The 25,921-nt window shown below is 40.7% G+C and overlaps 1 protein-coding gene across 1 annotated transcript; it reads left to right on the top strand.

Annotated features, from left to right (window-relative positions):
- Window positions 1-848: 848 nt before the first annotated feature.
- On the top strand, window positions 849-25,627 carry gabra6b (gamma-aminobutyric acid type A receptor subunit alpha6b). Its single transcript, XM_071460277.1, has 10 exons — window positions 849-1,074; window positions 1,226-1,350; window positions 1,784-1,851; window positions 2,955-3,175; window positions 3,828-3,910; window positions 5,310-5,453; window positions 5,915-6,067; window positions 10,006-10,283; window positions 17,754-18,010; window positions 24,738-25,627. Exons 1-10 carry the CDS (start codon window positions 986-988, stop codon window positions 24,748-24,750), a joined length of 1,431 nt encoding a protein of 476 aa, XP_071316378.1. The 5' UTR covers window positions 849-985; the 3' UTR covers window positions 24,751-25,627.
- Window positions 25,628-25,921: the final 294 nt, after the last annotated feature.

Here is a 25,921-nt window from a genome sequence, read left to right as displayed (position 1 = left end):
CATTTTTGCACTTGGCCAGGAAGGTTTAACATTTGCTTTTTTCCTTTGCCTCTGTGCCATAACCCGTTAGTTGATGGTTGTGCACACTGCTAGCTGTGCCACTGCAAGTTCAACTTTACTGAGCACCCGTGAAAATGATGCAATATATTGAATTGTGTTTGTGCAACTGAAATAAACTCATGTCAGCCCAGTAGGAATAGCTGACTTTGACAGTGTGGTATTTTCCCCTTGCTCTTGGTCTATGGATACTGTGTATTGTGAGTTTCAAGTTGCACTAAATGTATCTACCACCCACTCCACTCAACCACCCAACCCCAATATGAATCACAGTTCATCATGTTTTATCTCTAGTAGCAATTTTCTGTCTATGCATGGACAAGCCCTGTAGTTTCTCTCCTCCTATCTCTCTCTCTTTCTCTCTCTCTCTCTCTCTCTCACACACACACGCACTCTCACACGTACACGCGCTCACACACAGCTGACAAAAGCTGAGCAAAAATGATATCATATAAAAAATGATGCTGCATTCAAAAGGTCAGTGGGTACACTGTCCATTGATATGATAGTACTGTATCCCTATTTCTGCCTTCTGTGTCTGACTCTATTTCTCTCCATCGCTTTTCTCATCAGACCTCCTGAATCAAATGGGCACAGTAGCCGTCATTACCATTTGCATCAAACACAAACATTCTGTAAATATCCAACTTGCACTTGAGACCAGTGTATTTCTTGCTAAATGCCTTGTTCGGTTAATGTTAATTCCCCCCTCTCAACAACCCCCCCCCCCCCCCCCCCCCCCTCGTCCCTCCTCTTCACTCTCTTAAAAACTCTTCAGGTTTTTCCAACTGAGCGATTCAGGCTGAGGCGGGCGCAACCGCACTAGAGGGGGAAGTCAAGTCGTGCTGGACTGGCGCGATATCCTCGCACGGTTCACAACTCAAAGAAGACCCGACTCGCGTTTAATCATGCTTTTAAAGGATGGAATATGCTGATTTTAAAAGTTGACCAGGGATTTCTTGTTGTGGGGTGTCTGCGAGGCATGGCTTTCATTTTTACTTGCTTATTTCTGTCTTGGTGAGTATGACAACTCTTTTCTCTGCATGTTCTCCCACTTTTACGCACGGCAACCAGAGACTGTGGATGGAGGTGCATTTGAGAAACTCTGTGTTTTCAACTGTTTTCTTATCTGTTGGAATCATTTTTCATTAGTACATATGTACTTTAGTTACAGTGCGAGCAGTGTTTGGGGAAATCAACACAGTGAGACCAGTATCTATTTGGATAACATCACGCGTATATTGGATAGATTACTGGATGGCTATGACAACAGGCTGCGACCTGGATTTGGAGGTATGCTCATGACCGTGTCATATCACATTTTATATAATATTGCCTGATAAATGATTGGCTCGTTTTCCCTTTTGTCAGAAGATAAAGTTTTACTCCAGTAGTTATGTGTGCCTCATTTTCAATTAGTTTTTGTGCTGTAATGGTTAAATACAAGTGTCTTTTCTTTTACATTAATTATGACAAAATTACTAGTGAACAAATAGAAACTTGAGAATCAACTTCATGAATTTCATGGTTTTTTGTTTTTTTTTTGGTTGTTGTTGTTGTTTAAAGGAATTAGATTTCTAGTGGCCATTTTGCTCCTTGTATGAGCTATACATTAAATACAGCTATACTGCTTTATATTTTGAAAAAAAACAACAACATTAAAATGTATGATCCAAAGTTGTTGTTCGTGTCTGTGTCAAAGCAACAACTTATCCTTCTGCTATAGGTCCGGTTACAGAGGTTAAAACTGACATCTTTGTCACCAGCTTTGGACCTGTGTCAGATGTTGAGATGGTATGTAAACCATAGTGACTGCTGAAACACTGATCCAGGATACACAGACTACTTAATAGACATCTATATACACGCATTCATTTCATCTCTTGTTAACAATGTCACTGTCATTTTATGAACACAAGAGGGAATATGTACAGTTTCCCCCCGTAACTCCATGCATAGAGCTTCAAGTCATGGTTCTCCCAGCCTTCATTATTCCAGCATTTGGGCAGGATGTCATTAGTGCAGCTTAGGATTTTAATCTGGTTGACAATCCCCCCGTCAGAGAGGGAGAGAGAGAGAGATCTGGCTGATGTTGGGATGGGATAGGCTGGCTACTCCTGTCATGGGATAGGCTGAGCACTGTATGTCTGTTGTACTCTACACTCTTTAGGCTTTATGCTTTAGATACTGTCACTGCATCTAAAGCCTACTTGAACTGCCATGTGATATGCTGGTGGGAGCTCCATAGGGAGACATGTTAACGACTCTGTGGAGCAGCAAGGCCAACCATTCAATCTAAGAGCATCCAGATTGTATACTTTATAGCTGACTCTGTAGATTAAATAATCTATATTCGTATTAAATGAGTTCATCATCTGTCAGTTATTTAATTTCATTTCCAGACCTGGTAGTCCATGAAAAATAAGATAAAACATAAGATAACCCTTTAACAATGAAGGATTGTCTTTTGAAAGAATTTTATATACATTCATAAAGAAACATCCTCTTGGGGATATTTTGAGGAGGTTACAGTGAGTATCTAGCACATACCTAAAAAAATTAACTCCCTTAAAATGGCTAATATTAAATATATTATATTAAATTTCTTCATTGTAAAATATATAAATAATAATATAAATAACAGCAAACCTAACTTTTAAATGTCATCTGTACTGGCAGCAGAAATAGATATGTCCAGAAATGGAAAAAAAACAACTCATCATTTTGCCAGTGCTCTATCCTGCAGGTTCCAATGTAACCATGGCTCACAAACCCATCTGCCATTCTCTCTGGGGGTAGTGGAGATAGTAGCGGCAGGAGCAGAAGCAGCACCAGTAGTAGGAGTGGTTGTAACAGTAGTAAATAAGTCCTTAACCCATGGTCTCACCCCTATCCAGGAATACACCATGGACGTTTTCTTTCGTCAGACTTGGATTGACGAACGGTTGAAATTCGAGGGCCCCATTGAGATCCTGCGGCTTAACAACCTGATGGTCAGCAAGATCTGGACTCCGGACACCTTTTTCCGGAATGGCAAGAGGTCGATCTCTCACAACATGACCACCCCCAACAAGCTGTTCCGTATCATGCAGAACGGAACTATCCTCTACACCATGAGGTAACAGTGCTGGACGGTGAGCTCCAAACCCAGCCAAGACCGGAATAGAGCACAGACCTGGAAAGCAAATCAAACAAACAAGCATCCAAGAATATGCACAGACATGAAAAGAAATGAGGAGTTCCATTCCAAAAAACAAGACATGTGCCATCTGATACTGAAAACAGGCCTGGAAAGCAATTCAAACAAACATGACACCAGCTTTGTTCCAAAAGGACATATTTAGGATGAAAAAAAAATGCCCCTAGAGTTACTGGTGGCACAGAAACAGATTTCTTTTTTTAAATAATCACATTATCTAAGTGGATCAAATTTACTTTCAAATATTTGATTACATTCAAGAGCTTTATTTAATCCATCTTAACTTCAGTATTTAGTTACCTTTGCGAGTGTTACAGTTACATTTTTCTCTCCAACAGGATATGATATATTGCCAAACTATAACAAGAAAGACAATTGCATTTTAATCTCTCCAGAGTTCACGCATCCACGCTACATCAAATACTTCTTTTGTGTTTGTTAGTGTGACAGTCATTGCACAGCACGGCACCACACTGACTGGATCCAGCTTAAAACAGCAGCCATTTCTTAGCCAGTAACAATGTATCAAAGTTAATTAAGCCCATCTTTCCACTCGTCTCTGTTCTGACAGATTAACTATAAATGCAGAGTGCCCCATGCGTCTGATGAACTTCCCGATGGACGGCCATGCCTGCCCGCTCAAGTTTGGGAGTTGTGAGTTTGTTTTTTTGTTAAGCCTCACTGCTCTGACAGATGGTGTCACTCTCCAATCATCACTCTGTCACTGAGTAATTGACTGCCTGACAGGATATATTCAAAGATTTCAATGTGAAATGTCACATAGTACATTAAGGGAACTGTAAATACTTCATCCAACCCCTGACTTACAGTGTCATTTTGTTGTTTGTTGTTGAATCAGGTACAAATAAAATAGTTGCCACTTTCTGCTGGTGCTTAAATGCAGGTTCAGTGAAAGAAAAGAAGACCATGGGGAATAGGGAAGAAAAAAAACTGAGCATTTCAGTGGAAAGGAGAAACAAATTAAAGGCTGTAGTATTTCAGTTAGCTACATACTGGGGTTCTACAGGCTACACCACTGAGAAACAAAACAGAAATTTGGGAAATAAGGTGTTGAAAACCTTGCTTTTACTGTGTAATTAAAGAGTAAAGGTGGATAACAGTCAGTCTTTATATTGCTGCCCACATACCTCATCATTACTGTGTTATGTAAAACGCATGTTGTAGTCATTAACACATGTTATTGCAGTGCGTAGGAGAAAATGTGGTATACAAGAGGGGAGGGTAATTACAAGCTCGCTGCAGGGATTTATTATCATGCCTTTGACTTCATTGTATGATTTGAAATAAGGGCATAAGTGGAGAAATAGATCAGTACATTTGAAAATTGGGCCCTAGCATGTGTGTTTGTCTGAATGTACCTTAGTTATGGAAAGTTTCCATTGTCATATGAAGAAGGAAAACTATCATAAAGTAATTGAGTGATATAACATATAACTGAAAGTGGATCAAACATAGCTAATCTGTAATGTTCAAGAAGGAACTAAGCAATTATTACTTTAATGCTTTTAGAATAAGTTCTGTAGGCTGTAATATTATGTGTGGCTGTTCTCCCTCATTCCTCTTTAATTACACAGTTAGAAGAGGGTTGTACTGTAAAATGTTGCCCCCCCCAAAAAAATCTATGCCAGGAGTTTCTCATTTAATAGGTGTAAAGTGTAAAGATGACCAGGCCAACCATGTTTATGAAATTATTTTAAAAAATCAAATGTAAATCTCATCATTTTCTACCAGCAATAACACAAGTGTTTTGTTCCTGTCCCCTTGACTGATGGTGCCACTCTCAGAAAATATGAGTAATCAAATCAAAGATAAGGATAATGTTTCAGTTCATTGTTTTTATTTATGAGAGTGCACACCATTAAGTACATTTTAAAGCCACAACCCAGTGTAAATCTTTCTCCTTTCGTCAGTTACTCTCTCAGTGTCAGAGTTTCTTCACACTTCATGCCCTAAATTATTTTTAAAAAAGACAGAATGAAATGAAATGGTGGATGTCCAAGTTTTAACAAAGTTCTCCATCAATCCTGTCTAGATGCTTACCCCATCAGTGAGATTGTGTACACGTGGAAGAAAGGTCCTCTTTCTTCTGTTGAGGTGCCACAGGAATCATCCAGTTTGCTGCAGTACGACCTCATCGGTCAGACGGTGTCGAGCGAGAGGCTAAAGTCCAATACAGGTGAGCAAAGACTCTCAGACGTGTGCTCAGAACTGTGCTGGATCCAGTCCAATGTACAGACGCCTCAGTGGTGAGATTATAACACTCTCAGGTTCTCTTTCACAGTTTGGGGCTACATGTTTGAGTCTGATGTGCAGTTATTATGATGCTGTGTATAAGAGCGCTGTCTGGTTTCTGCCTCTGATGTGGTGATGTGACATGTTTTTAATGAATTTGAACCATACATCATGTTTTTTCTGATGTTATCTTATCTTTAAAAAAATACAACATTGCATTAAAAGGACTGGTAAGATAGGAAAAACTTTGTGTGTTTTTACAGTTATTGGCAATTTAAGAATAACAGAACAGTATTTATCATCAATATCACTGTTTTGCAGAAAATGGTTGTTTTACATTTGTCAATGAATTTCTGATTTGTAGCCAATGGAAACAAAAATTGTCTTTGGTGTTTACTGCCTCAGGTGAATATGTGATCATGACCGTCCACTTCCACCTACAAAGGAAAATGGGCTTCTTCCTGATTCAGACCTACATTCCCTGTATTATGACTGTTATCCTGGCTCAAGTCTCTTTCTGGATTAATAAGGAATCAGTTCCAGCTCGGACTGTGTTTGGTAAGCTTTCTTTAAATTCACTTCATATGCTCTAAGTTTCAAGCCTATTTTCAACTATTTACTGTTTTAATGGAATTGTTTAGAAAATTCTCAATTCTCGCTGCCAAAATTTGGAACACAATGGGTCTAGCAGTTAAGGGAGACTCTTTCTTGTAGAAAAAGCTGTTATTCTCAGTTGCCATTTTGCATGATTGCAATCACTTAAAAGAGAACTGGTAGAATTGTGGGGGCCATGTAAATCAGGTCAATTCACTAAAACAAAACTGAACAAAACAGGGAATTTTTAAAGCTGCGACTCTGGTGCACTATTCATTATGGTGTAGGGTCTTATATTTTCTTAAGTTTTAGTTTTCATTAAGTTTTCAGTTCTCAAAAGTCAACTTTGTTTTCTTAAAGTATTAAAAACTCAAATGAAAAATTTCTTTATTGACTCACCACCCACTCCTTAACCCCAATGTCACTCTAGCTCTCTAACTCTAAGTAAACGATCGTTTCTGTATTTACTGCACTCTGATTGGTTTCAACTGCACAGAGTGGTCCTTAAAATAAAACCTTCTATAAGAACACAAATACAGACACAGTCATCACAGTATGATTTAACCTTTCTTCATTATCCCTATTCCTCCTCCTCTGTGGTGGATCACAATTAATTGGGAATAAATGTCCTTTTTGAAATTGGTCATGCAAGGGCCGAGAGGGGGAGGATGTTTACTTGGCCCTCTTCCGAGCACTCACAGGTTCCGCTTGCTCACATTACATCACGCTACAGTTGCCACCAAGCTCTAGCCTCAGGAGCAGAGAGGGTGAGAGACACTAAACAAAGACAGAAAGAGAAAGAGAGAGACAAAGAGGAATGAAAGAGACAAAAAGAACAGAAACAAAACAAAGAGGAGAAAAAAAAAACGGGGAAATTGTGCGTTAATTTCCGTTGCCCTTGCATTAAATTTCAACAAGCTGCAGCTGATCGCAGTGACACTGCTGGCCCTTGTAGATTATGGTTCTGTGGTCTGCACTCGTCTTTGGAAGCGAGCCATGCAGCGCTCCAACGAGCTTGTGCACTTCTTCAGAGAATAGATCCCAATCATTAGCGTTAGCATGGAAGTAGCCCCATGTGGAAAGCACATCTGTGGTAACTCATTAACCTCACTTGTCGTGCTGTTTTCATTTCACCCAATATTGGGTATACGATACAAAAAAAAAAAAAGAAAAAAAAAGCTCATTCTCTGGATTGGCCGTTGTTAAATAGGATGATCACAGGTTGCATGCAGGGTATTTTAGAAGAAATGCCACATACTGAATGTTTTTATTAAAAAGGCCAAGCTTCATATTTTGATATAGTTTGTTTCTACATTTAAAGTGCACAAGCAAGGCACTTAAAAACACTTAAAGCAAGCTCTTAAAATACTTGGAGTTCCAGTCTGTAGTTGCTGAGAAGAGAAGAGAAGAGAAGAGAAGAGAAGAGAAGAGAAGAGAAGAGAAGAGAAGAGAAGAGAGATATATGGATGTGCTCCACCCTGACAGTATATTAAGCCATTGTATGTTGTGCACTGGATTGTCAACAACCTCTCTAAGAGCTGAAAGTCCCTTGAGCACAAGTCTCAGAGACTTAATTGAGTGTGGCCTAATTTGTACCTTGCTTTTTTCCTATAAAAGCACATAAATGCCCCAAGCATTTAATTTCTATCCTGTCTTTATACTTCATCCCCCTCCCTCCTACACTCATTCTTTCCTTCTTTCTTTCTCTTTCTCGTGCCTCTCCCTCCTACCCTGACAGGCTTTCATCCCATGTCCCTCCTCCCTTTTGCAATCATTTAACTTGTGCTTGAGTTTGAGACAGTCAGCATTGGTTGGCCATTGGAGGAGGCTGTATTTGAGAGTTGTTGTCGTTCACTGCTGAAGTGGTGTGTAGAACATGCTTTCTGAGCCATTAAAACCCCCCCATGAGATCCCAGGCTGCTAATGAAATGCGCACAACTTCAGCGCACATTTGGGAAGAGCATGGACAGCAGTGTTCAGTGGCCCTTTTTCCTGCTTGCTTTAGCTTGATGAAAGTGAATTAGATACGTACTTTGTTAATGGTCCATTAAAGGAGATGTTCATTGTCAGCATCTCCATCTGACTTAATAAGGATGGAATTTGGGCAAGACAGAGGAAAATCCTTCTTCAGTGATTCACAGATGTTTTTCTAGAGGCAAAACTGAACTTTGGGGAATTTTTTTGGAGGTATGTGTTGATAGTTTGACACCTCAAAAGAGTCTCGAAAATGCACCTGCCCAAGACCTTTTGTGTGGTCCAAACTAATTTCAAACTGTCATGTCTCCAAGAGAAGTTATGAATGGGCTCAGATCTATTGTGTTTTTCTTAGTTTTCTATACTTTGAGGCTGTGCTCAAAGGGATCCTGCCAGTCTCTGCCTCCGTTCGCAGCCATGGCCCGAAGGTTAGCGGAAGCTCTAGTAAAAAGCACAGTGCAGTCTCCCTTCAGCTGACGGAGACATCAAAAACCAAGTTGCTTTCACTATCCCATCTACCCATTGATACAGCCACGTGTGTCTTTCCTTTATCTATTATCCTCATCTTTCTTACATCTTTTTCAACTCAGCCATAGCCCATATGGTGACATACTTAACAGATAAGCAAATGCTAACAAATGCTTTGTGGCTTTTGTTTGGTCATCTTACTGGATGGCTTTCCGGAGAATGTTTACTGATATTTGGTCTCTTTTATTTTTCTGCCAGTGTGGGGGCACGGGTTAGTCTGCTTACGGACAGATTAGCATCCCCTGAAGTGACTTTTTGGCAAACCTCACTGAGCTAAAATGGCACATGGCCTGACATTCTAGTTATATGCCATGAAACAGAGCTGCTGCCATGTGTCCAACATTGGAAAAATCTGTTGTGTATACACTGTGATACACTGGCATCCTTTATTCCTTTGTTATATAAAATTACATTTCTACTCAGATTGTTATACTATAAATGACTGACTATGGTACATGCTAAGACCTCGCTAGGACCAAGCTTTGTATCATCCCTGCCGCGCTGGGGTTTAATAAATACTGAAAACATGAGTGCTTCAACTGCTATCATCTCTGCAATGCTGAAGTGATCACAGACGTTATTTGCCAGATGGTAATATTTTGCTGAGAGACTTGAAATGGCAAATTCCAAAGAGATGCTGCAGTTTTGTTTGCCACTTAAATGATAAAATGTTTTTGCTCAGGAGACCTGATAGATTGGGATCTATGTAGAAAAGACACTCTGACATCAAATGACAGGCTGAATGGTGGATATTTACCCTTAAGATTTTTCTAGTGTGTGTGTGTGTGTGTGTGTGTATGTGTGTGTGTTTGTACAGCTGGAGTATATGTGTGTCCAAATCAAGCTGATTGCAGTGGTCTCTCATAATCAAGCCTCCGCATTGTTATTCACTGACAGATATTTCCTAGGCCTTGAGTTGTATTATTGCTTCTCAGAAATGAGAGAAACACAAACTCCTGTCCAGGAGTGTGGCATGTTTAACTAGTTCATAATAAAAATCCTGAAACATTAAGGATCATGTTCAGAGGACTTTGATATTTTTATAATAACACGTTGTAGTTACATTAGTGGAGATGTGGAGTTGGCAAGCTAGCTCTTTCCCCATGCTTTCAGTTTTTTTGCAAAGCTAAGCTAACCATCTCCAGGCTATACATCTATATTTAATGCACAGACATGAGAGTGCTATTGATTTTATCATATAACTCTCCACAATAAAGCAAGTAAGTATTTCACAAAATGTTACAATGCAATGGAGGAGAGTAGGTTTCAACTCGCATATCGCCACAGCTTACCAAACCGCAAACAGGCAGGATAATGACAAGCTAATCAATCCCAGTACCATAGTAAGGAAAGATGTGAAATCATAATCTCCCTAACCTCTGTCTCCTCCCTCTATGCAGGTATCACCACTGTCTTGACCATGACAACACTCAGTATCAGCGCTCGCCACTCCCTCCCCAAAGTTTCCTACGCGACAGCCATGGACTGGTTCATTGCCGTTTGCTTTGCGTTTGTCTTCTCCGCCCTGATTGAGTTTGCAGCTGTCAACTACTTCTCCACTCTGCAAGCCAACCGGGAGATGAGGAAGGCGGCAGCTATGAAAGCGGCGGCTCAGGAGGCGGCGGCTGCAGCTGCAGCTCCATCTGCAGCCACCGGGATCGATGGAGAGGTTTCCTCAGTAAGTCTGCCCCCTTCTCTTTCACACTTGTTGTGCTGACTTGCATCAGCAAACATGTTCTGATTTAAAACCTGCATGCTGAAAAAGCAAGTGAAGCATCAAATATTTAACTTTTGTAATTTTGTTGTAAACTAAATTTTTTTCACTTTGGCTTTTGACATTTGGGTTTTAAGTATATTTCCTTATTAGCAAAATGCAATGGTTTCTATTCCCCATGCTCCATGTAATTAGTGGATCAGTCAAAGAGGATTGCAGGTAGAATGGAAACACTTTTTTCTCCTGATAAAAATTCAGAGATCCAAACTCTGTCAATACAGAGCACCAAGCAAATGCCAGTCTACTATTTGTTTCTCTGTCTAAAATCTGCAAATTTCACTGTGTGGGACTGATGAAGATCAAGCTTCGATGTGAAAAGTAACAGGCGACTGTCACTATGCATCAGCGAGATGTTCCTACATACCAACATCCTTTTTAAGGTTGTGCAAATATGAATAATGTTTAGAGGATTTGTGAAAATGTGTCATTACAATGCATTAACCCCATAACAACTGACACATGATGGCTTTCAACTTTGTCTTACAGGTCACAGGCTGTGGTAGGATTACTGGTGTTGTGTACAGACGCAGACCTCTTATACTGCACTTAGCCGCTGCGATAAATAATGTGATCAGAGCAGATGCTGCACTCACAGGAAAGGCAAAAGGCCTCACGTGGCCTAATTACATCTTTCTACATTCCTTCATCAAATCGCTCCACTGGATGTGCTTCTGTCTTTTTTCTCTCTCATCTAAACCGAGCTGCTAAACAGAGTAACTCTGCACAGGGACGCATGGTTGTTCAGTGGTTAGCTTGGTCGCCTCGCAGCAAGAAGGTTCTGGGGGCTTTCTGTTTGGAGTTTGCACGTTCTCCCCGTGTCTGTGTGGGTACTCGTGGGTGTGAATGTCAGCGTGAATGGTTGTTTGGCTCTACATGTCAGCCCTGTGATAGACTGGTGTCCTGTCCAGGGTGTACCCCGCCCTCGCCCAATGTCAGTTGGGATTGGCTCCAGCCTCCCCCCCATGCAACCCCATATAGATAAGCAATATAGATAATGGATGGATGGATAGTTTGTTTAATGTTTCAAAACAACTTATCAACATAAAATGCCTAAAAGGCATATCAAGACAAACTTCAGTCAGCTAGCTGCCCACGCTTCTGTTCTTCCAGCAATTATGTACCACTACCTGTACATTAAAATGCATCGAAGCATCTGTGGAAAATGGTGGTTTAGTATCAGCACAAGCTTTATGCATAAAAATGAGTTGGATCAGTCACATCTGGTTGATGTGAAGCTGAATTTTTTTTAATTCAGATTCTGTTGAAACCGCAGCATGAGTGATTTTGTTGTTTTACATGGAGTAACTGGCTGCAGTGTGATTACGGGCGTAGAGATTCCAGCTGAATGTGTATGACTCATTATTCATTTCGGTTTGACTGAGTTATGGCTCAGAGAAGAGGGGATGTGATTTTTGCAAAAGTTTACCAAAAAAACAGCATGTCCAGCCTGAAATACTACGGTTGGCTGTTCTTCTGGTTGTGTATATAAACTTTCTGCCGCTGTCATCTCTCTTTAGTTCTGTTTCACACTGATCATGCCTTTCATCTCTGTGGTTTGATCTGCTCACTTCTAGTCTCTTGAGAAGCCTCTCTCTCTGTTTCTCGCTCTTTCTGTCTGAATCCAATCTTTGCCTTTATATAACTGTTTCAATTTTCTTTTCTATTTCAATTTTTATTTGCTTTATTGGTATGAAACATAAACACAATTACATATCTTGTGTACAGGTGTACATACACTCTGACGGTACAAATACATTCATGTCATAAGCTCTACGTGTGTTCATTTTACAAATTATACATATAGTGTATATGCTGTTAAAGACAGGTTAATGTTGACAGGTTGGTTATTATCTGATCTTAATTGTGTTGTAGCTGCTTGACATGCAGCAGAGCTTTTTTCAGCTTTTTTTTTTAACTCTTTTGTTTTTATATTTTAGAAACAGTTTAAATGTTGAGCTTGCAGTACTTACAACTACTGTACATTAAATTGATGACATTCATCATTTTTAAATAGACACCACTTTCACTCTCTGGTTCATTGTTGTTTACTCTCTATTTTGTTCAGGTCTTGTTTCCATTCAGACATTCTGCTCAGCTGTGATTGCTAGCAGGGAACTTTACTGAATGATTTGTTCTCTTCTCTCCACTGTTGCACTGGTTGCAGTGGTTTTATATCCACATAGCACTGACTTACTCAGGAGAGCAGGAGGTTTTTGCATCACTCATGAAAATTTCAGTCTATTCTCTGACTTGCTCTCGAGTTCCTTTCTGCAATATCTCTTCTCCCTCCTGTTCACCCATTTGATTATGCACATTATACACAATCTCTCTTTTATCCTCCGCCTCATCCAGGAGGAAACCATAATCTCACTTACATCACATATGTACATGTCTCCATCTCTCCTTCCTTTCTTCCCCCTCATGCACACACACAAAAACGCACCAACATTTAACATCATCCCTCTCTTTCTGCTTCTTCTCTCCAGCCCCCTGCTGTGCTCTTCATGTGAACCCTCTATTCTCTCTTCACACACAAACACACACACACATCTCTTGGCCATCCCTCTTTTCCCTCTGTCCCTCTCTTTTTGCTGGAATGTGCTGACCACATATACACACTGAAACGCCACAATCTCCGCTTTATCCACGCTTGTCCTCACTTTCCCACACGAGGACACACATCCACACATAATCTGCAGCGCGCACTCCAACACATATACAGGCGCATATACAGCCGCATGTGTAATCTGCAGTAAATTATAACCCATCACATCCACACCATTCACTCTTCACTCTATACAATGTCTCATCCATCCATCCATCTACAGTACATCTATCCATCCCTCTCTCCTAGTCTTCTATTCTGCCCTGTTACTGTGTGATAACCACAGAGAGTGACACGAGGAGACAGCCAGTGGCTCTGTGAACGATGTTGCTACAGATTATGTAAGAGCCATAGATTAAGGGAATATCCAGCAGATCACTACAGGCTCACAAGAAGGAGGGCAGCCACCACAGTGACATGGGGGGGGGGGCTGAGAAAGCTGACCCAGTCCATTTTTCAGGAGCAAGATGGAGCGATGGATGTGGGGGGCCAGTGTGGTTTGTTTTTATGTTTTGTGAGTATGTGTCAGTGTGTGCTTGAGAGAGAGTTACAATGATAGAGAGAGAGAGAGAGAGAGAGAGAGTGGGAGGGATGCATCATGGAAAATGACTGCTTTCACCAAATATGTAGGAGGGAAGACTCTTCATTACACAGAGAAAAAGGGGGGAAAAAAACAATGGTGTAACACAGGGGAATCAAAATAGCCGTCCCTCAGTCACGATTTGAAACACTACGACCTGTCAGGTAAAGGCGTAGCAGGACTGGAGACCTCGCAACAACACAAGTTAAATGGTTCATTTAATGAATCAAATATACAACTGTAAACACAAAGGGGAAGGGGGTGTTTATCGGTGAGTATAGAGGCTGCTGACTGCATTGTCAGTGGCGTGTGTGAGTAGGCGGCGCAGTACGTGGTGCAGGAAATTAGCAGAAAATAAAACAGTCGTGGGAGGAAATAAAGGAAGGCAGAGGGTGATAGAAGGGAACTTTATTTATAGGCCCAGCCACAGGTGCTGGTGTAATCATCAGCTTGGTGATCACTGCTAAAAGAAACACCCTGATTAAACTGATTTCCAAGCATTTGTCCTGGCACCCCAGTGTCCTGATAATTAGACCGAATTATAATTTTCAAGCTGAGGCAAGGGAGATGACAACAAGAGATGTCGTGTACCGCACAGTACGTAAAGTTCCAAACAGGTTTATATTTACATCTGTTTATGTTATGTTACATGTATGTGCATCCTTGAGGCCTGACAAATAAGTTGAATTCATTTCCTTCCTTATGAAATATTCACAAAGCTATTATTTATTTATTTTTTTAATTGCATTTTTACACTGGTTAGCAATCGTCTTATCCCCAAACATTTTGCTGGCACATTGCTACAGTTCTTAATAGTGTGAATCTGAGGGAGCCCCCTTCGTGATCAGTAAATGTCAGTTTGGCATCTTTGGTGTCTGTGACGTATTCTTATGTGCGTTTAATGGTCTCTGCACTCAGCAGGAAAATATATTGTTATAGCTAATGTGCAAGTTGTCTTGTGTACTAGTAGATTACACACTCACAGCATTCCCTACACAAACTTGAAAAAACATTAAAACATTATTTTCCACCTGTTAAACAGCAGCAGTTTGCACTTTAAAAACTCCTTTTGTGATCTAACAGATGTCTTCTGTCTGGTTATTGTGGTAAAGGCCAATATTTCATTTCAGTATTTAGGCATAAACATTACTTTCACCCTGGGCAGCCATTTCAATCATTCCAAGAAGCTGTGTGATCTGTTTGCCTCCATGGCTCCACTGGGGATCCGTACGTGACCAAATCATTTGCAGATTTTGCAAACATGGTTATGTTGTCGCCAGCCTTTTATCGCTTTTCTCCCACTGGTTCAAGTCACAGCTGTATTTTCATCAGTTCATCAAGTTGGAATGTAAACTTATATAACTAGGATTTTTTAAAGTGTTGTTTTTTTGAATGCCAGCGCCCAAATCTAATACCAGTGCTTTTCCACAGCAGACGTTAAGAATGCAGGCTCATATTTAGGGAATGTTGTAAAACATTTTGTTAGCACCTCATCAAGTCGTCTGTGTTTTATTTCATCTTTCACAGGGTGCAGCACATATGATGAACATAGACCATGACACACAAACACAAACCTATGAGATGATTGTACACTTTGCATTTTTAACTCTAACCCACATCCATTTTTATTTTCTTCCTTTCTAAACCTAACAATGAAAACAGAGTGTCATTGTGGCACTGCCTTGCTTCAAATACACTAACATAAAAAGAACATTTACATACAGAGATCCATCTGTACCAGCTCTTAATATTCATCCACAGGCGTATGTACACCCACTCAACACCCACAGAGATGAACCTGCATGCACTTACTCCCATGCCAGACATATTGATAGTGCACAGTTAGTGTAACCTTATTTCGTGAACACAGCATAACACACACATAAACACATTTACCCCCCCCCCCACACATACACACACACACAAACATGAATATTCACACCCAGACAACATCCAGATATATCCATCAGTCATTGCCCATCCTCCCAGTGTCAAAGTGGATCTGTTGAAATCTAGAGCAGTGGATAAAGAGAAGAGGAGCTGATCCCTCTGGGATTTGACCAGGAAGAAGCCAAGCAAGCCTGTTGTCATTATCAAAAATAGCTTGTGTATCGGATCAGCTGCACATACGTACAGTGCACTGCATCCACCGTGCACTCAAAGCACGATCTTTTACCTAAAAAAAAAAAAAAAAAGGATGAAGTTTATGACCAAATTCCGTAAATAAATAAATAATAATAAATACTACAAAGAACCTTGATCTTACAGATGAGCAGTGATACAACAGGAGGAAGCACACAGTACCTCACTCACACTTATCCCATCTTCAAGCCCATATAGCTTTTCATATCGCCCCAGTACATTTATACCCTTGGCCCTGTCACAAGTGAAACGCGGATTGTTTTACTGAAGATTGCCGTCCCTTAAAGAAATGTCTGCACAACACTAATGAAGCCTGAAGAGAATTGAAGTATTTTTTAAATTCTTTGATCACAGTGCAGTATCCCTTTTTTTCTCTTTGCTTCTCTCTCTCTCTTTGTCACACTCTGCACTTGGCAACTGTCAGCACTATGCCACAGTGAAGGATGAGCTTGTGTTTTAGGAATACCATGGATTACAGTTCTATGGTTTAACAGAAAGGAAGAAAGATATTCTGTGTCAGAGAGCTTCGCAATCTATACAGAATAGAATTCCCCTTATCTGTAGACCTTGACATCAGATGTGGAAAAACTCCATATATGTATATACTCCTTATATGTCTCCATGGTTACGGTTTTGATGTCAGGCAGAATTGGAATAATAAGAATGGCACAACTCATTTAATCCACATTGTTAAATGGTCGCACATTTCAGGATTCATACTAATAAAACATCTTCAATCTTTCAGTAAACATTCTGCACAATTTTTAAATGTACATTCACTCTTTGGATGAAACTGAAAATCTTTTGAAATTAATAACACAGGGACTTATCTAGTCTTAGTTTAGATTGGCCGCCATGCATTTTTGGAAGTGTTCCCCTCAGGATTGTAACAGTTTTAATAGTTTCTCAACCTGTAGAGGAGCGTGTAATCCTCTAGCTTTACAAATCCAACCTTAATCTCGCAAGATCAGTTTTTGCTCCAAGATTCTGGTTTGGAAAGACATCCACTTTGTACTGAATAAGTCCAACAGCGAAGTTAGACCGGTCAGTGAGCTATATCTCTAAAACTTGTGAGTTGATATTCAAACTCATGACTTTAGTGGATGTTATTCTGCAAAAGTATGGTTTAATTTCAGAATCAGGGACTGTTTTTCTTATGTCTCCCGTGGTTCTCAATATCAGGTTGTTCAACATGAAATCAGTTTAAAAATGGTCATAATTCTGTACAGCAAAACATATAAACATTGTCTTGCAAGCATTAGGTCCCGCAAGCATTAGGTTTCACAGGACAGCATGCTGAATATTTGATTATGTTTCTCTTTAATTGTGCATAATGCTCATCTCCTGACTGCAGTATTGCAAATCAATGGAGCCATCAAGGAGTGAGCGTGTGTTCTATTTCTGTTGGTCCTTCTGGCGATAAGAGATTTTAAACAATTTCTTTGCTTTAAAAAAGGACTGCACTCTTTTTTAGTCCCCCTCTCCCACACTCTCTGACTCTACCTACAGGCAACATGCTGTACTTTGACCCATTTCCCACACGTGCACTCTCTCTTTCTCTCTTACACACACTGTATCTGATTTACAAGTATTGGAGCAGGGAGCATGTGCCGAGATCAAACTGGTTTACTGAAAGTAGATGAGGCATAGCGATACCCATGTGTCAAAATACTGCGAGCCTCCTTTGTTTAATATGTGTTGTTTGCTTCCCACAACTGCATCAATCTTCATGAAATGGGCTGATTGAAATCACATCAAATCAAAAGCAAAACATCATTGATTTCCTTTGTTGATCTTAATTACTGTGGTGCTCATTGGTATTCTAGACATAGATTTCTGCAGACACACACACACACACACACACACACACACACAGTCCCCACATGCACTGATCAACTCACAGCTGTGCAAATATGGCACTAACATCAGGGTGCAACAGCACAGCACCAGTTTCATTATTAATACTCTCATATTACATCATGCAATATTCTCTTTTATGTGAATTTCCTCTCACAGTTTCTGTAATTTTCCTCTTTGCCTCTCCAAGGTGGATGCCAGTAGTGTGCTGAAGAAAAGGATGAACTCTGCTCCCCTGTTCGACCGCCCTGCCAAAACATTTCCCAACCCACCTGTCAATGCCCAAGCCTTCCTACAGCAGGGTTCAGCTGTACCGGCCAACAACGTTCTGACTGGCACCAGCATCATCGACAAATACTCCCGCATCCTCTTCCCCCTTTCGTTTGGCGCCTTCAACCTGGTCTACTGGATCGTCTATCTCACCAAGGACACCATGGAGATGTCCAGGTGAACAGATGGCATGGTTGTCACAAATAATTCCAGCATTTGTTTTGTTGTACGTGGAGCACAGGGTGGTGTTTATTGCATAAGTCAGGGACTAATGGTGGCACTATTTTTGTGCAACTACCTCCCCCTCAACTTTGTTAAATCTTGCACAACTTAAGCCTGGTCACTGCAAATCATATGCACAAATTCTACACTTGTGTGTAAGTTGGTTAAAATATAACATGTGAACCAGTTTAGGACAGCCAGAGGGTTTAAAACATCTAGCAGATGGGTTGCTCCAGAACATTGTGTGGACTGAAACTTGGCCTGACTTTTCACCTCTTTAAATCTCATTTTTAACAGCAGTAACTGTGGTGATTTAAGGATGAATTTAAATGGATTTTAATGGATTGTTGACAAGTTTTCAAAGCTGACTGACAAAATGTTGTTGAATCTAGCCATTTGTTTCTCATTACTTTATATATTATTATTAATACACACAGTGATACTACACACTGTGCCTCAGGCTGAGGTGCTGGTACTGGCCAGAGTAAAGAACACATACAACCACAGTTTCTCCCTGTAAAAGTCAAGATGTCTAATCTTGTCACCAAATATAGTTGCTGTAGATAGAGTGAATCGTCCAAGGAGAGGTAGGCATGACGTGGGTGTACATATGATATTGCAGTTTCTTCACTAGTACTTTGGTGCAAAAAAGGCCACATCATACACTGTATATTAGACTGCACATTGTGTCTATAATAAATGACACAATAATCCATATTTAAAGCCATACACCACATGGTTCAGAGCTAATAAGGTGGGTAACATTTACATCACAGTATTGTTGTACTTGTTGTACTTTATCAGCTCTGCTTTTGTGTGCTTATGTAAGTATGTATGTGTCTGTGTGTGTCATGGGTGTATTATTATGGGATTGTACAGTATGTATCTGTATCTCTTATTTTTATTTTTTTTACATGTGTTTGCCAGCCTGAGAGCATATATTATTCAGCAGCCACACAAAGCTCTTACACTTTCAGCTATAATTATTTACCATACAGTTTTTACAAATGTGGCAGCAGGGCTGAAGAGAGGTCCCGGGCTGTATACAGTAGTTGAGTTATAATTGCAAAACAAGACCACCAGGCAACACTGGCAGGCTCTGTATTTGTCATTCAATGTTTTGCAATGTGTCTGGCACTCAAAAAGTGCCAATGTGCTGCAACACTCATAGCCTGTAGGTGTCTGTGCTTTCAATGCACAGTGAACTATGTCCTAAATGATGGCAGGAAAATGCATACTAACTTCTAGTGTGTATCTGAGTAGCACATTATAAAAAATATGTATTTTCGTTATCTGGGGCTTGATTGCCAGACATAGATACACTAGTACACAGCTATGCTAGCTGTCTATAAGACTGTACCGAGGCACAGTGGTGCTTTGAGCTCAATGCTAACTGCTCACAATGAAATGTTAGCAGGTAATCTTTACAGTTGTCGCCATTTTGGCATTTCAGCAAATTATTTATTAATCTGCACTAAACAGTGAATTGCTGACACTGATATTTTTTGCAGGCATTTGGTCATAAACCAAATTGCTGGCAATCCATTCAATAGTTGAGATACTCCAGTATGGACCAAAGTGGTTGATGACTACGGTGACCAGACGTCACGGTTTGTTCAGCATTGTCCCTGTAACAAACTAGGTGTCCTGAGTCCTGAGAAATGTCTGTGAAACGCTAAACCGCCCAGAGGCTATGATGACACCTGCAGTTCCTTCGAACAGAACCTGTCAGTATGCTAGCAGTTAGCTGTCATGCTGAAGAGACAGTTGGGTCTTTTCCAAAGACGGTGTTGAAACGTGCACTCAGTAGCTGTGTGAAACAATTCTCCATCCTGATGAAAACATAGATTGTGTGTGCATAAGTGCATACATGTGCACATGCATGAACATGTGGTATACGCTGCTAGCATGGGGGAGCACAGAGAGAACAAAATATTCAGATAGCAAATATTTTTTTTGCTATCTGAATATTTTGTTCTCTCTGTGCTCCCCCAAACTTTTTTTTTTTCTTTGTCATGACAGAAGTTGCCAGCAAGTTTTATTACTAAAACTTCTAAAAATGTAGTGTGCAAACATAAATAAGCTATACATGTTGTTTCAAGACGTATTTAATTATATTGAATATTCTATGCTAATTAGGCTATCATTCAAAACTGTGGTGTTCTTGCATTCTCATCCAACAAAATGATTGAACTTTGAGTTTTATTCCATAAATATATTTTCTTAATATTATAGTATCACATTACTAACTAACTGTTTGATATTACTGTAATCAGAACACCATACAATAAAAAGAACATCACTTGAATCAGCAAGCTAACGAGACACCTACTGTGTCTGTAAGGTGAATTGTGAGGGCTAAGAGGTGCATTATTGTCACTTTCACAAGTGGCATCTTTCAAGAGCGTTTGATAAAGTGAGACATACACGTGACTCGCAGTTTTTATTGAGAGCAGTCTTCATGGCATTGTTATTGCCAAAGCAATATGTCTGTCAACAGATGAAATCACGCTGCAGTGTTTTGCTGAGTTCAAGAGATATATCTCATACATTACCTCTACTGCTCCTTTAGGGTTTGACACTTTGACAGAAGTGTGTGTGTTTGATTTGTCACAACCATATGCTCTCAACACATGCATATGCCCGGTCGTGCATTTACTGTATGTGCACACTATCGATGTGCATCACCACTCCTGAGGCTTTTCAACTGTGTGGGTTCAGCCTCTTCCCCTCTCTGCCTTGTTCTTTCTCTAAAAAGGGAAACGCCCTGAGGCCCAAGCTCAGACAAGTCAGATGACATGGCAGTGTTGGCAGGCGTCTGGATAGCTCTGTGTGACTAACCCTCTTAGTGACACTGTCTTAACTGTTTCTATTAATTGATAGGGACTGTAAGTGAGAAGCAGATCCTGACAAATTACTTGTAGGAAAGCAGCAGAGTGGTGGCCTTAAGGCTGTGGGAATCAATGGGAATTAAAAATAAGGAAAAAACATGTAATATAGCATGAATGTGTGTTTCTGTGTGTATTAATGAGCACATACCTGTGCAAAATATGTGTTTCTCCGCAGACATTCAATAATGTGCAAGTGCAGTGCAGTGAGTTGGGGGAGTGATGAAAGGAAAGAGGAGGTGATAGCACACACAGTGCCCCAGAGCTTATAACTGAAAATCCCAGAGGTGTTGGTCCCAGACAGAGCAAAGAACGAGAACAACCACAGGTTGTCACTGTGATCGATTACAGTCACATTTACCTTTACTGTAAAAGTCAAGATGTCTGGCATGGATGAAAGCTGTCATCAAATACAGATTTTCCAGATGGTGTGGTAGAATTTACAGCTGCGGACCAACCAGCCTAAGAGCAATAGCTGGGTATCTGTGCTTTTTGGTATAATGGCAATTTATGTATTAGATACAGTGCTGATAAAAATTTTACTGGGATACCAAAGATGTCTCTCTTTAATAAACCTGAGGGAATCCCGTCTGGCCAACAGATGTATTACAAATAAAATGCCAACTTTTACAAACCAGGTCACCAGAAACTAGTCAGTGATCTTTCAGTTATACATAAAATGACACCAGTGATTTCAACATATAACTTTCATACAGAAGGTGTAACATGCTGTTGTATCATTAATCTGATCCACCATCAGTGCAACCACTGGGTGAGGGAGTGGCATGAGCCCACGATGAGTGAAAGAGCTTCAGGTGTATCAGGTGGAGTAGGGCTTACCCTTATTTGCCAGTAAACTAAGAAAACAACCAAATCTATTGTAATTAGTTTCGAGATCTGGCCAACAGAGATACCTATATATACAACAAGTAAACAAGAGTTAAAGCAACAATAATACACATGTGATTCAGCTGTGAGAAAGTGAAAGCATTCCCGCCCAGTGATATAGACCATAGCTGAATCATAATCCATTGTACAATGTTTCACACTTCCACGTTACATTTTTATTGCTATTTTTACACTCACACCACCCACACAAGTGACCCCTTCATTCTGAGTTAGAGCCACCTTAATCCAAATATCACAACCGGTAAATAAAAGCATGCAGTCCTTTTCACTCCAGAGAAATAAATATACAGCTCCAGTAGCCCTAACTGAAAAACAGATAGCGGTGTGTGCGACAGACCCTTTTTCTCTCTTTGTAGCTTTGCTTTTATTATAGGAGGCCCTCCTGCAAAGATGAGCTGGACCAGAAGAAAAGAGTGTCTGTTTGTGTGAGTGTGAATGCAGGTGGATTTGTGTGTGCGTGTGTGTGTGTGCATGTGTGTCTACTTCTGTGAGGATACAGGCGTACAAGTGTATAAATGTGCCATGGCAGCAGTGCCTACCGACTGGAGGCTATTTTAATGAATAGCGCCATTCAGGGCGAGACATGAAGGAAACAAATTTGCTGAAAACACTTCCTTCCATGAAGGGCCCCAGCTGGTTGGGTGACTGGTTGCTGGCTGGCTGGCTGGCTGGCAGGCTGACTGGTGTATGTGTGTCAGAGGAGGTGCAGCAAGCGATAAGCCTTGCTCCTCTTTATTGCCCATCAGAGTGCCACGCTTGAAAAACAACTTGCCCATTGTTGCTCATAAATCAAAACCACTAAATGCTGTTTCCAACTCCAATTCTTATTTTCGACTGTGGGGCCGTAGCCATAACTTTGGTGTAATGATCATTCAATTACAGGTCACTCAGTCAGGAAGCGAAGAAGACCGATATGAACAGCGATCCCCTATCTATCATATTTCTCTCTGTGGCCTCGTGGGAATTGTTACATCCGCCTTTGTCACCTAGCTTGAGTGTGCCCGCAAGAATGCGTTTCTGACATATCTACCTGTGTTTACATGGACATGTATGTGCACACTCACGTGCAGACATGTCGACTAATCTCTGTTCCTGTGGTTTTTCTTCACAAATACATGCTGTTTCTCTTTCCTGTTATCCCTCACACTCAATTGATTCCTCTATTTCTCACTTTATCTCGGTGTCACTCTCTCAGAAACACTCTCTCTGTTACCCTCTTCCTGTCTCCCCCTCCCCCATACCTCTCTTTCTTCCATAGCGAACTGCCTCCTCTTTCATGAGCCAGGACAGCCCAACAGGCTAATAATGCTGTTCCTCTACCTCTTCTACTCAGCATTAATCATCCAGCCATATCGGCGCAAAGAGGAATCTTGTCTCTGTAGGAATGCACTGTCTATTACTCTTCTTTACCGACTGTACAGATGCATGTTGGCCATCTGGTTACTTGGGCAAATACAGTTAATGTAGCAGGGCAGCCTCGTCTGAAGAGAAATGGTCCCATCACTGATAGGGTCACAAGTTCAGTCTCTGCAAGAGCCAAAATGAGTCTGTCATCAGATACATGTCCTGTCAGTGTGCTCTAGAGCAAGGCACTCACTTTCAGACACACTGGATTGGCAAGTACATTGATGACATGACAGCACAGAAAGCCACCAAAATGACATGTTTCTGATTGGCTCGCTAGTGTTCTTTAAAACTGTCCTAAATTTCTAGTTGACAGCTTTTAAAAATCAGTGAGCAGGATAAATCAAACTATAGGCAATGACATCAGCTGTTCTCCTTGCATTCTTCTCCTGTGTTAATTATTTATTTGTTGTATTATTTTCACAAATTTGTGTTGTATTTATTTCTCACATGTAACAACATCAAACTCAGAAATAGCTTTGGTTCAGCTACATTGATTTCATGTGAGCTATTTTTTTCATTGTGCTGGGAAATTTGGTAAGTTTCTTTGAATTGAGGATATTTTGTAATGCACATGGACACAGATGTAAACATATGTATTGACGCCCTTTCAAATGGTTCATATAAATCCTGCACTTGAATTGGTACCAATGTAATCTATAAGGTGTCCTGCTATAGTAATACAATGTTTTGACAGTCATGATTCTGTAAATCAGTATACAATATTAAGCATATGATCAGGGTGCCCGTTCCTCTGTTGAGATGTCCACACAATCGCACAGTCCAATCAGTCCACACTTTTGCATGTCCTGCATGTGTTGTAGATGCTGTTTTGATTTAATACATTCATTAAATTGACCATAATTGTGTCCTCATGTTTTGCCCTTTAAAGCACATGGACACACAGTGCCTACCCTGCCCCCTAACGCCTCCTCACCTACCCACCAACCAAAAACAGAAAAGAGAGGGTTTTTTTTTTTTTTTTTTGCCAGGAGCCATGTAAGTTCTCTGGCTGAAAATGGCTCTCGGTGCTGTCAAAAGTGTCTCCTGCTTTAACACATGAGGCGGAGGAGGTGGAGGTGTGAACTACCTGGCAGAGGTTCCCAGACAAGTTTCACAAGGTCTTTGTGAACAACACTGGCAGCGAGGGAACGAATAAATTCAGGTTTTAAATTCAGCCTGGAATGTATGCCAGCCCTCATAGCGAGACTGAACCGAGCGAGCTTACCGTTACATCATACCAACGTTCATTTGTGCCTGTGCAAAGGCAGATGTGGACAGATGTGAAATGGAGTAGGGGTATGTGTGGGCGTCTGTATGGATATATGTGTATGCTTGAATATGATAAAATATGATCCAGAATTCTTTTTTTTGCTGCAGGCAGTAACCAGGGTGCCCCTCTTTCTCTCCTGAACACACATGATGTACACAGCTGCCATTTTTGACTAATTCTCTTCCTTTCTCTCCTCTCTGTCTTACAGGGATGCCATCTAAACCAAGAGGTTGTCGTCCTGGAAGTCACACACACAAACACACGCACACATACACTTTTATACACGTGCACAGATACACACACACACACACACACACACACACACACATATATATGTACTCAATAAATAGATGACAGACTCTTGCCAAGCACTCTTTTATGCCGCCTCAGTGCATTGTATTTCTTTTTAAGTACTCCCTTGGAAAGTGAGTCTTTTGAGAGCAGATGTACCAGCTCCTATTGCCAACTTGACCCGGGAGCTCACAGCCTGTGGGCACCAGGCTCTGGAACCATTTCAAACAGGTACTACATCTCTCTCTGTCTCGCTCATTTGTCTATTTCTCTTCCCCCGATATTCAAAAAAGTTACATGTTATGACACTTTTTTCAGTGTCCGTCCTGTGTCCCCTGCCCGAGTGGATGGGCAGATATGTAACAGCTAAGCTAGCTAGGCTGCAGAACCAGAGGCAGAGCCACCACTTTGTTGTATGTGTTCATTTCTGTGTGCATTTCCACACACAAGAGCAAAATCTGCACGTGTGTTTGAAATGACACATTCCCTTCTCTGATATTTATTTATTTCACTTGAGGGAATGGGTGTACCCGTCCCCCTGACTGGATCCAGTGCGACTGACTCGCAGGAATTCTCTCACTCCTATAGTTCCTCTTTCCACTCTTCATCTTTCTCCCCACAACACTCTATTTTTTGGTTCATTGGCTTAATTTCCCTCCGCTGATGGAGTACAGAGGATGTGAAGCAAAATCTTCAAAGGGTTTTTATGGTGTGTTCCACAGATGCATTGGCCTGGTTGATTATTCACTGTCACATGCGTATCACGTGATGGAGAAACGTGCACATGCAAATATCAAAAAAAAAAAATACAGACACCAAAACATGCATACATGCCACTCACTCATTTTCACAATAACAGGATTCTATGTCCTAGATTTCATATGGACAGTAAACTGTGAAACGTCAGTGCTTGATTTAATGACTAGTATCAAATAACTTGTTGCAGCTCAAAACTTTTCATCCATCTGATGAAAAGAAGTCACAGTACTCGACAGCGCCTGCCAGGAACAAGTAGGGCTGTGTGATGTGACCAAAATCTCATTTCCTGATAAAGTCATTTCATATCTAGATAATGATATTTATCATGATATGGCACATTTT

The sequence above is a fragment of the Trachinotus anak genome, unplaced genomic scaffold (assembly GCF_046630095.1).
Source record: "Trachinotus anak isolate AG129_WGS33_773 ecotype Australia unplaced genomic scaffold, CSIRO_AGI_Tana_v1 ptg000024l, whole genome shotgun sequence".
Lineage (NCBI taxonomy): Eukaryota > Metazoa > Chordata > Actinopteri > Carangiformes > Carangidae > Trachinotus > Trachinotus anak.
The sequence above is the reverse complement of the archived record's forward strand: the minus strand, read 5'-3'. Positions and strand labels throughout refer to the sequence as shown.